The following is a 12,230-nucleotide window of genomic DNA, read 5'->3' on the forward strand; positions in this document are numbered from 1 at the left end:
GTCATCTTTTTTTTTTCTTAAGAGTCAGGGTCTGGCTGGCTGGGCACGGTGGGTCACGCCTGTAATGCCAGCACTTTGGGAGACCGATGCAGGAGGATAACCTGAGCCTAGGAGTTTGAGACCAGCCTGGACAACATGGCAAAAACCCATCTTTACCAAAAAAAAAAAGATAAAAGAGAAAAAGCTGGGTGTAGTGGCACGCACCTGTAGTTCCAGCTACTCAGGAGCCTAAGGTTGGAGGATCATTAGAGCCTGGGAAGTCAAAGCTGCAGTAAGCCATAATTGCGCCACTGCACTCCAGCATAGGTGACAGAGCAAGACCCTGTCTCAAAAAAGAAAGATGTTTTGCACTATATTTCTATAGGACAGTGCTAATCTAGGCCATGCAGTATTTGCACCGACGTTGCTCTCAGCGCACAGGGGTGGGGGATCTGGAAGGTTTATAATTTATGACTTAATTTCCACCAACTCTCTGTAGAACTTTGGGCAAGTCATACCACCTTGAGCCTCAGTTTTCTCATCTGTGTAATGCGGTTATATCAGTATCTACATCATAAAGTTTTGGGGATAAATGAAATACTACACGTGAAGTACTTAGTTCTGGGCTAAGTACTACCACATAGGAGGTAGTCCACACAGGTTAGGTGCCACCTTGACTTACTAGATGAATCCTTTTCCCCTCTATAAAAAGGGATGGTACCTACCCAGCCTTCCTTTGAAATTTTAAAAGTAGCTGACATCGCCAAAATGACCATCTCTGGAGCCCACCACCCATCGCCTCTCGTAGGGCAAGAGAGAATACCAGAAGGGCAGAGATTTCTGTAACCCAGAGAGGGTTAAGTCCAAGGTCACACAGCCCGCTCGAAGTGAGGCTAGATAAAGCTCAAAACAGGGCGGTGCTTCTGACCTTGAGATAATCGATTTTCCTCTCTGGTCAACCAGACGCCACTGATGGAGCCAGGGTGGAGGTGGGAACTGAGTCCCGTGCACCTTCTGAGGCTCCGTCGCCACACTCAAGATGACGACACATTGAGCCCTGCTCTGCGGTTAGACACATTCAAGATGGCGATGCACAGCCCGGATTCCGGTTCCGGTGGCTCAGGCCCCGGCCAGGACACGCTGAGCACACTGGAAGCAGCCATGGCGGATGGTCCGGTGGCGGAACTGCTGCTCCGGCGGCTGGAGGCGTCCGATGGCGGCCTGGACAGCGCCGAGCTGGCGGCTGAGCTGGGCATGGAGCACCAAGCGGTGGTGGGCGCCGTGAAGAGCCTTCAGGCACTGGGCGAGGTGAGCCGGGCCCGTGATGCCGGGCCGCCTTGCCCTTGCACCTACGGTCCCCTTGCCAGGAGGGCTCTACGTCCAGACCAAATTCCCTCAGGCCTAGTTTGGGGTAGCTGTATATGTGTCCACCCCGGGATGCGCGGACGGGAAGTGGGACGAGTGAGGGCCCAAATGTTCCTCATGCAATAAACGTTTATTGAGGCGCGGTCAGCGTGGGTAGGGGGAACGATAATGGACGAGGAGGACGCGGTTGCTGCCCTCACGCAGGTTGCGACCTAATAGGAAGGTGCTTCAAGAACTAGAGTGATGGGGGGAACACAGGGGACCCAGCTGTGACAGCTGACCCAGGCTTGGGGGTCAGGGAGAGCGGCCTGGTGCAGGTGACGGCTGAGTCGGTTCTCTGTAGAGGAAAGTGATACCACTTTAGAGATCAGTGGCCGGGATCTTCGGGGATGGCAGGCGGCGAGGGAGACCAGCATAGCTGTAATTGCAAGGCCTCTTAGGTCTTTACCTCACGAGGGAACTGGGGAGCGATAGCAGGAGCTACAGCCCGGTCAGATGAGTGTGCTATCCACATCACCTTTGGGAATAACTGGCAGGGACAGGACAGGAGGTGAAGGGATGAAAGCAGAAGCTGGCACTTCCCCAAGCTGGATGGCATGATGTCTGGCTATGGGAAGGCAGCTTGGGGGAGGTGGGGAAAGCATGGGATTCAGGACAAGGCAGGGGGCATACCGATGAAGTCCAGCCTTCTGACTTGGGCAAGTGGACAATGACAGAGTCACAGGAGGAGGATGCTGAGGGGCCCGTGGGCCACCCAGAAGGCTGGATCCATGAGGCCAGGATCTGGGCTGTTTATCCTTAGAGCTCACGTTCTGCGCCCCACTTTGGTCTCAGCTTGTTTGTCCAATTCATTCCATAATCCTGGCTGATGGCCATGTTATTCCCATTTTGCAGATGTGACGACTGATGGTCAGTAACATAATCAGTGTGAATAGAAGAGGCCGATGAACCCAGATTTGAAATTAGGCACTCAGGCTGCAGAGCCCATAGTCCTCAATGCAGAGGAGAGATGGCAACTGTGTTCTGTTGGGTGACAGTGCTTTGATCAATATGATTTGACATTTTTATACGTCACAGAGGGTTAAATAATATAAGGAGGTGAGGTTAAATCTAATGACAGACAGTAATAGCCATAAAAATAATTATAGTAGTTAGAATTTATGCGGGGTGCAGTGGCTGACGCCTGTAATCCCAGCACTTTGGGAGGCTGAGGCGGGTAGATCACGAGGTCAGGAGTTCAAGACCAGCCTGGACAAGATGGTGAAACCCCGTCTCTACTAAAAATACAAAAAATTTAGCCAGGCATGGTGGTGGGCGCCTGTAATCCCAGCTACTTGGGAGGCTGAGGCAGATAATTGTTTGAACCTGGGAGGCGGAGTTTGCAGCGAGCCGAGATCGCGTCACTGCATTCCAGCCTGGGCGACAAAGCGAGACTCCATCTCAAAAAAAAAAAAAAAAGGTAATTTAAAAATTAACCAGGTGTGGTGGCACGGGCCTGTAGTCCCAGCTACTCAGGAGGCTGAGGCGGAAGGATCACTTGAGTCCAGGAGTTCGAAGCTGCAGTGAGCTGTGATCACACGACTGCACCCCAGCCTAGTGACAGGGTTAGGCCGCCTCTCAATGAAAACAAAAACAAAGAAAAAAATGTGAAGACGAATCAGTTCACCTAATTTTTCACCTTAAAATCTGTCACAGCTGGGCCGGGCGCGGTGGCTCAAGCCTGTAATCCCAGCACTTTGGGAGGCCGAGACGGGCGGATCACGAGGTCAGGAGATCGAGACCATCCTGGCTAACACGGTGAAACCCCGTCTCTACTAAAAAATACAAAAAACTAGGCGGGCGAGGTGACAGGCGCCTGTAGTCCCAGTTACTCGGGAGGCTGAGGCAGGAGAATGGCATAAACCCGGGAGGCAGAGCTTGCAGTGAGCTGAGATCCGGCCACTGCACTCCAGCCCGGGCGACAGAGCCAGACTCCGTCTCAAAAAAAAAAAAAAAAAAAAAATCTGTCACAGGTTCAAAACTGACAATAAGAATTTGTCCTCCGCCAGGTAACAACATCCTTAGTGGTATACTTTACCCAGGGAGGTGTAAACTATCATTATTATTACCCTTGTGTTACATAAGGGAAATGGAGACACAACAAGGTCTTTCCCTTGAGACCACTTGGCTGTAAAGTTGCATAGCTGGGATGTGAAGCCAGCTTCAAGGGCTATGCTTTGAACCTGGGACCCAGTGCTGCCGAAAGGGGGTGCCTGACTCTGAGCCTCACCCCTGCCTGGACCCCGCCCCTCCCCCCCGCCATTTCCCTCTAGGTCATTGAGGCTGAACTTCGGTCCACCAAGCGCTGGGAGCTTACTGCGGAGGGTGAGGAGATTGCCCGGGAGGGCAGCCATGAGGCCCGTGTGTTTCGAAGCATCCCCCCGGAGGGCCTGGCCCAGAGCGAGCTTATGGTAGGAGCTGTGGGGTGAAAGGGGAGTGAGTGATGGGGTGAAGGTGGCCCTGGTGCCCCACTCACTGCAGCCTCTCTTTTCCAGCGACTGCCCAGTGGCAAAGTGGGCTTCAGCAAGGCCATGTCCAACAAGTGGATCCGGGTGGACAAGAGTGCAGCCGACGGGCCCCGGGTGTTCCGAGTGGTGCGTTCCTGCGGGTTAGCCAGGGGGCAGGTGGACGGTCACGTGGGCCCCTGGCCCTCACACCCCTTATCCCGGCAGGTGGACAGCATGGAGGACGAGGTGCAGCGGCGACTCCAACTGATCCAGGGGGGACAGGCTGAGAAGCTGGGGGAGAAGGAGAGGAGCGAGCTGAGGAAGAGGAAGCTGTTGGCTGAAGTGTGAGTGGGTGCCCCCTGCAGGCTCAGGCCCCCACCACCTGCATGGCATGGTGGAGGCATGGTGGGAGGGAGACAGACACCTTGCCCACACCAGGCACAGGTGTGGCCAGTTTCCTCCCAGCTCGCTTAATGCCATAGTTGTCAAGCGTATGTGCCTCGGGGTCTTTGTCCATGAGGACCCTTCTGCTGAGAACTGTTTTCCCTCTGATCTTTAAAGTTGGCTCCTCATCAAGTCTCTCTCCTGCGTCCGCTTAAAGAGGCCACCCTGCCACCCCTCCTCTCCTCTTGAGTTTCATGAAGCCCATCACCCCTAGTCTTCATCTTTGGTGCTTGTTCATTTCTTTCACTGTCCTTAGTGTGGTCCGAAGTTTAATGAACACACGCTGGACAGGCTCCTGGAACCTAGATGGTCTAGGGGCTGTCCTCTTACAGAACAAATGTCCCCTTTGAGCAGACACAGAGTGGCAGAGAGAAGAGACTAGAGCTGGGATGCCTAATTGAAGAGACTAGAGCTGGGATGCATAATTGAAGTACACAAGAGTGAAACTCCATCTCAAAAAAGAAAAAGGGGCTGGGCGCTGTGGCTCAAGCCTGTAATCCCAGCACTTTGGGAGGCTGACACGGGCGGATCACGAGGTCAGGAGATCAAGACCATCCTGGCTAACACGGTGAAACCCCATCTCTACTAAAAAATACAAAAAACTAGCTGGGCGAGGTGGTGGGCGCCTGTAGTCCCAGCTACTCGGGAAGCTGAGGCAGGAGAATGGCGTAAACCCGGGAGGCGGAGCTTGCAGTGAGCTGAGATCCGGCCACTGCACTCCAGCCTGGGCAACAGAGCGAGACTCCATCCAAAAAAAAAAAAAGAAAAAGGAAAAAACCAAAAAAACTGCCCTCTTTCAGGGGCTTGCGGGGAGACTTTCGCAGAACAGAGCCTGGCACAGAATAAATCTGCTAGACTTTCCCTAATTTCATCACTCAGTCGTGTACTTAGCACCTTGAACAGACTCTGGCACACATTAGGTTCTCAATAAGCGTTTTTTGAATGAATAAGTAAGTGCATACGGGAGATAGGACATGGCCACATAGGGGGATTTCAGGTAGTGATGAATGTCAGGATGGAAATAAAGCAGAGTGACTTGGTAGGTAGCGTGGGGATCCTCATCAGGCGGGAGATCAAGGAAGTCCTCTAGGAGGAGATAGCAGTGGCATCTCCTTTGTTCCCCTGGCCACAGGACCCTGAAGACCTACTGGGTGAGCAAAGGCAGTGCCTTTAGTACCAGCATCTCCAAGCAAGAGACAGAACTGAGCCCAGAGATGATCTCTAGGTAGGGGTCAACCCCAGGGTCAGGGCGGATGGGAGCTGGGGCAGGGGGCGGGGACGGGCAGCCCTTACCAGGCCCTTGCATCCTCCCCCAGTGGCTCTTGGCGGGACCGGCCCTTCAAGCCCTACAACTTCTTGGCCCACGGTGTCCTCCCCGACAGCGGTCACCTTCACCCCCTGCTCAAGGTCCGCTCCCAGTTCCGACAGATCTTCCTGGAGATGGGGTGAGCACAGGGCTGGGGGCAGGGCCTGGTGCTGCTGCTGGGTACAGGCAGGGCAGTCAGGCCGCGTCTCCCACCAGGTTCACCGAGATGCCGACCGATAACTTCATTGAGAGCTCCTTCTGGAACTTTGACGCCCTCTTCCAGCCCCAGCAGCACCCAGCCCGTGACCAGCATGATACCTTCTTCCTTCGAGGTGGGTCAGCCCCTAGGGCCTCCCTGAGACATGAGAGACACCAGGCGCCAGGGTAGAGCCTTTACAGGATGGGCATCCCATTTTATCAAATTAGGTCTAGAACTGGGCATGGTGGTGTGTACCTGTAGTGCAGCTATTTGGGAGGCCAAGGCAGGAGGATTGCTTGAGCCCAGGAGTTCAAATCCAGCTCAGGCAACCTACGGAAGAGTCTACCTCTAAAAAAATTAATTAAAGTCCATCCTTGTTGAATGTGTCAAGCTCTGTTCTCATTATATCACCTCCAGTCTTTTTTTTTTTTTTGAGACAGGGTCTTACTCTGTCGCCCAAGCTGGAGTGCAGTGGCACGATGTTGGCTCACTGCAAACTGCCTCCCAGGTTCAAGCAATTCTCCTGCCTTAGCCTCCTGAGTAGCTGGGATTACAGGCTCGTACCACCATGCCCGGCTAATTTTTGTATTTTTAGTAGAGATGGAGTTTCGCCATGTTGGCCAGGCTGGTCTCAAGCTCCGGCCTGCCTCAGCCTCCCAAAGTGCTGGGATTATAAGCGTGAGCCACTATACCTGGCTGTTTTTTTCAGACAGAGTCTCATTCTGTCGCTCAAGATAGATTGCAGTGGCACAATCTCAGCTCATTGCAATTTCCACCTCCCAGGTTCAAGCGATTCTCCTGCCTCAGCCTCCTGAGTAGCTGGAATTACAGGCACCCGCCACCATGCTCGGCTAATTTTTGTGTTTTTAGTAGAGACAGGGTTTCGCCATGTTGGCCAGGCTGGTCTTGAACTCTTGACCTCAAGTATTCCTCCTGCCTCGGCCTCCCAAAGTGCTAGGATTACAGGCGTGAGCGACCACGCCTAGCTAAAAATTAGTGTATTTTTATATTGTTTTGTCTTGTTCTATGTTGCCCAGGCTGGTCTCGAACTCCTGAGCTCAAACAGTCCTCTTGCCTCAGCCTCCCAAAGTGCTGGGATTACAGGTGTGAGCCCCTACACCCTGCCTGCCTGCATGTCTTCTTTGAGCATTCCAGGCTGTGCACACCTCAGGGCCTTTGCTGACATTCTGTCTTTAGCTGAGAGCTGTTTTCTCCCAGATCTTCAAGGCAGGCTGCAGCCTCAAACCTCCGCTCACGTGTCACCAGAGACAGGCCAGCCTAACACTCCCAGGCTCACCCCCAGTTCTACAGAAGCCCTTCACCCCTAGTGTTTTTGTTTTTTTTTTTTTTGGGAGGCCAGTCTCGCTGTGTCACCCAGGCTGGGTGGTGGCGATCTCGTCACACAAGCTCCGCCTCCCAGGTTCAGGCCATTCTCCTGCCTCAGTCTCCGAGTAGCTGGGACTACGAGCCGCCACATCGCCCGGCTAGTTTTTGTATTTTTTAGTAGAGGCGGGGGTTTCACGTATTGTAGGATAGTCTCGATCTCTGACCTCGTGATCCGCCCTTCGGCACTCAAAGTGCTGGGATTACAGGCTTGAGCCACCCATGCGCCGGCCTCACCCTGGTGTTTATTCTTCTGTCACATTTCTTTCTTTCATTGCCTGCTTTTATGGAATGGTTGGCTTCCCACAATGGGGTGGCCTTCCTGATCAAGAGGGCAGTTGAGGTCATTGGGTGCCGGCTTACCTGGCCAGGAGGAGCAACATCATTCTTGTCATCATTGTCATAGCACCCAAAACTTACTAAGCACTCATCACATGCTAGCCACTATTCTTTTTTTTTTTTTTTTTTTTTTGAGGCGGGTCGCTCCAGGCTGGAGTGCAGTGGCGCGATCTCGGCTCACTGCAAGCTCCACCTCCCGGGTTCACGCCATTCTCCGCCTCAGCCTCCAAGTAGCTGGGACTACAGGCCGCCACCCGCGCCCGGCTAGTTTTTGTATTTTTTAGTAGAGGCGGGTTTCACCATGTTAGCCAGGATGGTCTCGATCTCCTGACCTCGTGATCCACCGCCTCGGCCTCCCCAAAGTGCTGGGATTACAGGCTTGAGCCACCGCGCCCGGCCGCTAGCCACTATTCTAATCTTCCTGCCAACTACTGGAAGCACTACTATTACCCCTTTTTACAAAGAAGGAAACTTGGCCAGGCTCAGTGGGTATAATCCCACTGTTCCGGAGGCTAAGGGAGGAGGATTGCTTGAGCCCAGGAGTTTGAGATCAGCCTGAGCAACATAGAAAGACCCCATCTTACAAAAAAAATTAGCTGGGCATGGTGGTGCATGCCTGTAGTTGTAGCTACTCAGGAGGCTAAGGTGAAGGATTGCTTGAGCCTGGGAGTTTGAGGCTGCAGTGAGCTATGATTGCATCACTGCACTGCAGGCCAAGCAACAGAGCAAGACTCTATACCTTAAAAAAAAGAAAACAAAAGGCCGGGCGCAGTGGCATAATCCTAGCACTTTGGGAGGCCCAGGCAGGCAGATCACTTCAAGTCAGGAGTTTGAGACCAGCCTGGCCAACATGGTAAAACCCCATGTCTACCAAATATAAAAAATTAGCTGGGTGTGGTGGCACACTTCTGTAATCCCAGCTACTTGGGAGGCTGAGGCAGGAGAATTGCTTGAACCTGGGAGGAGGAGGTTGCAGTGAGCCGAGAGTGTGCCACTGCACTCCAGCCTGGGCAGTGGCGCAAGATTCCATGTTAGGGCCAGGCGTGGTGGCTCACACCTGTAATCCTAGCACTTTGGGAGGCCGAGGCGGGCGGATCATAAGGTCAGGAGATCAAGACCATCCTGGCTAACATGATGAAACCCCGTCTCTACTATAAAAATACAAACAATTAGCCGGGTGTGGTGGTGGGCGCCTGTAGCCCTAGCTACTCAGGAGGCTGAGGCAGGAGAATGGCGTGAACCCGGGAGGTGGAGCAAGACTGCACCTCAAAATAAATAAATAAATGCATACATACATATGTACACAAATAAAGCCCAGGTGCAGTGGCTCTCGCCTATAATCCCAATACTCTGGAAGGCTGAGGTGGGTGGATCACCTGAGGTCAGCAGTTCGAGACCACCCTGACTAACATGGGGAAACCCCACCTCTACTAAAAATACAAAAGTTACCCGGGTGTGGTGGCAGGCACCTGTAATACCAGCTACTTGGGAGGTTGCAGTGAGCCAAGATTGAGCCATTGCACTTTAGCTGAGGTGATCGAACAAGACTCCGTCTCAAAAAAAAAAAAAAGAAAAGAAAAAAATACACACAAATGAGAAAACTGAGGCACGAGAATCGCTTGAACCTGGGAGGCAGAGGTTGCAGTAAGCCCAGATTGCACCACTGCACTCCAGCCTGGGCAACAAAGTGAGACCCTGTCTGAAAAAAAAAAAAAGAAAGGGAAATGCTCGTTGACTGACCTGATGTTGCTCTGTCCTGCCCAGATCCAGCTGAGGCCCTGCAGCTCCCAATGGACTACGTCCAGCGGGTCAAGCGGACCCACTCTCAGGGCGGCTACGGCTCACAGGGGTGAGGCAGGACTCACCTGGTATGGAAGGGAAGGAAGCTGGGGACCCCTGGGCCATTGCATGGACTTCCTACCTTCCCTCCTGAAGGTACAAGTATACCTGGAAGCTGGATGAGGCCCGGAAAAACCTACTTCGTACCCACACCACATCAGCCAGCGCCCGTGCACTCTATCGCCTTGCCCAAAAGGTGCGGTTGGCCCAGGTCGGGGCCAGAGTGGGGAGAGGGTGCTGTCAAAGGGACCTTCTGACCCATACTTGGGCCTGGCTCGGTTGTCACCCCTAGAAGCCCTTCACGCCGGTCAAGTACTTCTCCATCGACCGCGTATTCCGGAATGAGACCCTGGACGCCACGCACCTGGCTGAGTTCCACCAGATCGAGGGTGTGGTGGCGGATCACGGCCTCACCCTGGGCCACCTCATGGGCGTTCTGCGGGAGTTCTTCACCAAGCTGGGTGAGCAGGGGGGCAGGGGTGGGCAGCGGTGGTGCGGCAGCAGGCGGGTGTGTTGATCACCAGCATTATCCTCCAAACCCCTGCTCTCCTGCCCGCCCCTACTCCCTGCAGGTATCACGCAACTCCGCTTCAAGCCAGCCTACAACCCATACACAGAGCCCAGCATGGAGGTGTTCAGCTACCACCAAGGTCAGGGTGGGCCCTGGTACTGGGGTGGGAGGGAGGTCTCAGGCTACCATGGTTCAGCCTGGGTCCCCCCAATGCCACACCTGTACCCCACCTCCCAAGCTCACCACCAGACTCAGAACCTGTACCAGCAGTGCCCAGAAACTCAACACGCGCTGCCCCTGTCTTCTCTGTCCTGCCCCTACAGGCCTGAAGAAGTGGGTGGAGGTCGGAAACTCGGGGGTCTTCCGTCCAGAGATGCTGCTGCCCATGGGGCTTCCCGAGAATGTGTCGGTCATTGCCTGGGGCCTCTCCCTGGAGCGGTAAGTGCCCAGGTGGAAACTCTGGGTGTCCAGCTGCCTCAAACAACTCTCCAGGCATAGGGGCCTGCGTGGTTTCAGCACCACCCATTCATTCATCCAATGGACAAAACTTTCATAGTAAGCACAAACTGAATGCCCGGCCCCGTGCTGTGAACATGACAGCTCATGTCCCTGCCTTTGAACCTGGGGTCCCAGTGGAGCGAGAAGGATGATAACTAGCAAGACCAACAAGCATATCAGGCCAGGCGTGGTAGCTCCCAGTGCTGTGGGAGGCCAAGGCAGGAGGATTGTCTGAGCCAGGAGTTTGAGGTCAACCTGGGCAATAGAGCAAGTCTCCGTCTCTACAAAGAATAAAAACAGGCCAGGCGTGGTGGCACATGCATATAATCCCAGCACTGTGGGTGGCTGAGGCAGGTGTATACCTGAGGTCAGGAGTTTGAGGCCAGCCTGACCAACATGGCAAAACCTCGTCTCTAATAAAAATATAAAAATTAGCCAGGTGTGGTGGCAGGTGCCTGTAATCCCAGCTACTTGGGAGGCTGAGGCAGGAGAATTGTTTGAACCCAGGAGGCAGAGGCTGCAGTGAGCCAAGATCATGCCACTGCACTCTATTCTAGCCTGGGCAACAGAGTGTGACTCTGTCTCCCGTCTCTACTAAAACTACAAAAATTAGCCGGGCACTGTTGCGTGCGTCTGTAGTCCTAGTCCTAGGTACTCATGAGGCCTAGGTATGAGAATCACTTGAACCTGGGAGGTGGAGGTTGCAGTGAGCCGAGATTGTGCTACCGCACTCCACCCTAGGTTATAGAGTGAGACTATGTCTCAAAAAACAAATGCACTCAGCAAATAAAGACACAAGTGTGTACCAGGGCAGTAAGTGGTATAGGGAGGGCTAAGGCAACTACGTGGTCAGTGAAGGCATCATGGAGGAAGAAGTGCCATCTTAGCAAAATCTGGAGGTAGATAAAGGGGTAAACTGTGAGAGTATCTGGGGAAGGGTGTTCTAGGTAGTGGTCACAGTTCAAAGGCCCAGAAGTGGGAATGTGCCTTTTGTATTAGGAGAAGCACGAGTAGGCTGGTGTGGCTGAAGGCAGAGGGTGAGAGGTGATAGAGCAGTTGGCGCAGGGCCCTATGGGTCATGGGGAGAACTTGAACTTTTCCTCTGAGGAAGATGGGAGCCATCCTAAGCCAAAGAGTGCATGTGCTGACCTCATGGTAAACTCTGTTCCCTTTCTTACAAGCCCAACAATGATCAAATATGGCATCAACAATATCCGGGACCTGGTGGGCCACAAGGTGAACCTGCAGATGGTGTACGACAGTCCCCTGTGCCGCCTGGATGCTGAGCCGAGGCCCCCTCCCACACAGGAGGCCGCATGACATGGGCCAGTCTAGGACAGCTCATCCTCCCTGAGTCCCTGCTGCTGCACTCCTTTGCATCCCTGGCCAGTGACCTTGTATTTATGAGGCCTCTGTGAGGCCAGCCCCCACCTTCCTCTTTCCCACCTGTCCCAGAACCAGAATCCCAGGGACAGAGGACCAGGTAGCAGGTTCCTTCTGTTGTCCTGTGTGGTGTGTCCACTGTGAGGGTGGGCCTTGAGGAGACCTGTGGGCCACCTACTGTCTAATAAAGTGGGCAGTTGCCCCCATCTGGTGGCTTTCCTTAGGGGTGACATGTCTTGTTGCGTCCCCCTAGCTCAGTGTGCCACTTGATGGTCAAAAATCTGGGTACTGGACCAGGCACAGTGGCTCACTTCTGTAATCCCAGAACTTTTGGGAGACCGAGGTGGGTGGGTCACTTGAGGTCAGAAGTTCAGGAACAGCCTGGCCAAAGAGGTGAAACCACATCTCTACTAAAAATAAAAAAATTAGGCCAGGCATGGTGGCTCATGCCTGTAATCCCAACACTTCGGGAAGCCAAGGCAGGCAGATCACTTGAGG

The 12,230-nt window shown here is 53.6% G+C and overlaps 1 protein-coding gene across 1 annotated transcript; it reads left to right on the forward strand.

Moving 5' to 3' along the window:
- Window positions 1-1,082: 1,082 nt before the first annotated feature.
- On the forward strand, window positions 1,083-11,951 carry FARSA (phenylalanyl-tRNA synthetase subunit alpha). The gene is made up of 13 exons (XM_003914997.5): window positions 1,083-1,287; window positions 3,657-3,794; window positions 3,879-3,977; window positions 4,056-4,174; window positions 5,407-5,499; window positions 5,591-5,719; window positions 5,797-5,912; window positions 9,266-9,350; window positions 9,437-9,536; window positions 9,633-9,801; window positions 9,913-9,990; window positions 10,175-10,289; window positions 11,531-11,951. The coding sequence occupies exons 1-13, from the start codon at window positions 1,141-1,143 to the stop codon at window positions 11,667-11,669; spliced, it is 1,527 nt and encodes a 508-aa protein (XP_003915046.3). The 5' UTR covers window positions 1,083-1,140; the 3' UTR covers window positions 11,670-11,951.
- The last annotated feature ends 279 nt before the right edge of the window (window positions 11,952-12,230 follow it).

Source organism: Papio anubis, chromosome 20 (assembly GCF_008728515.1).
Source record: "Papio anubis isolate 15944 chromosome 20, Panubis1.0, whole genome shotgun sequence".
NCBI classification, from domain to species: Eukaryota; Metazoa; Chordata; class Mammalia; order Primates; family Cercopithecidae; genus Papio; species Papio anubis.

Excerpts from the sequence above, each read along its gene's own strand:
- FARSA (XM_003914997.5), top strand. The coding sequence starts at position 1,141 with ATGGCGGATGGTCCGGTGGCGGAACTGCTGCTCCGGCGGCTGGAGGCG. Across the intron at positions 3,978-4,055 it reads GGCCCCGGGTGTTCCGAGTG|GTGGACAGCATGGAGGACGA; the intron begins GTGCGTTCCTGC and ends TTATCCCGGCAG. Across the intron at positions 9,802-9,912 it reads GGAGTTCTTCACCAAGCTGG|GTATCACGCAACTCCGCTTC; the intron begins GTGAGCAGGGGG and ends TACTCCCTGCAG.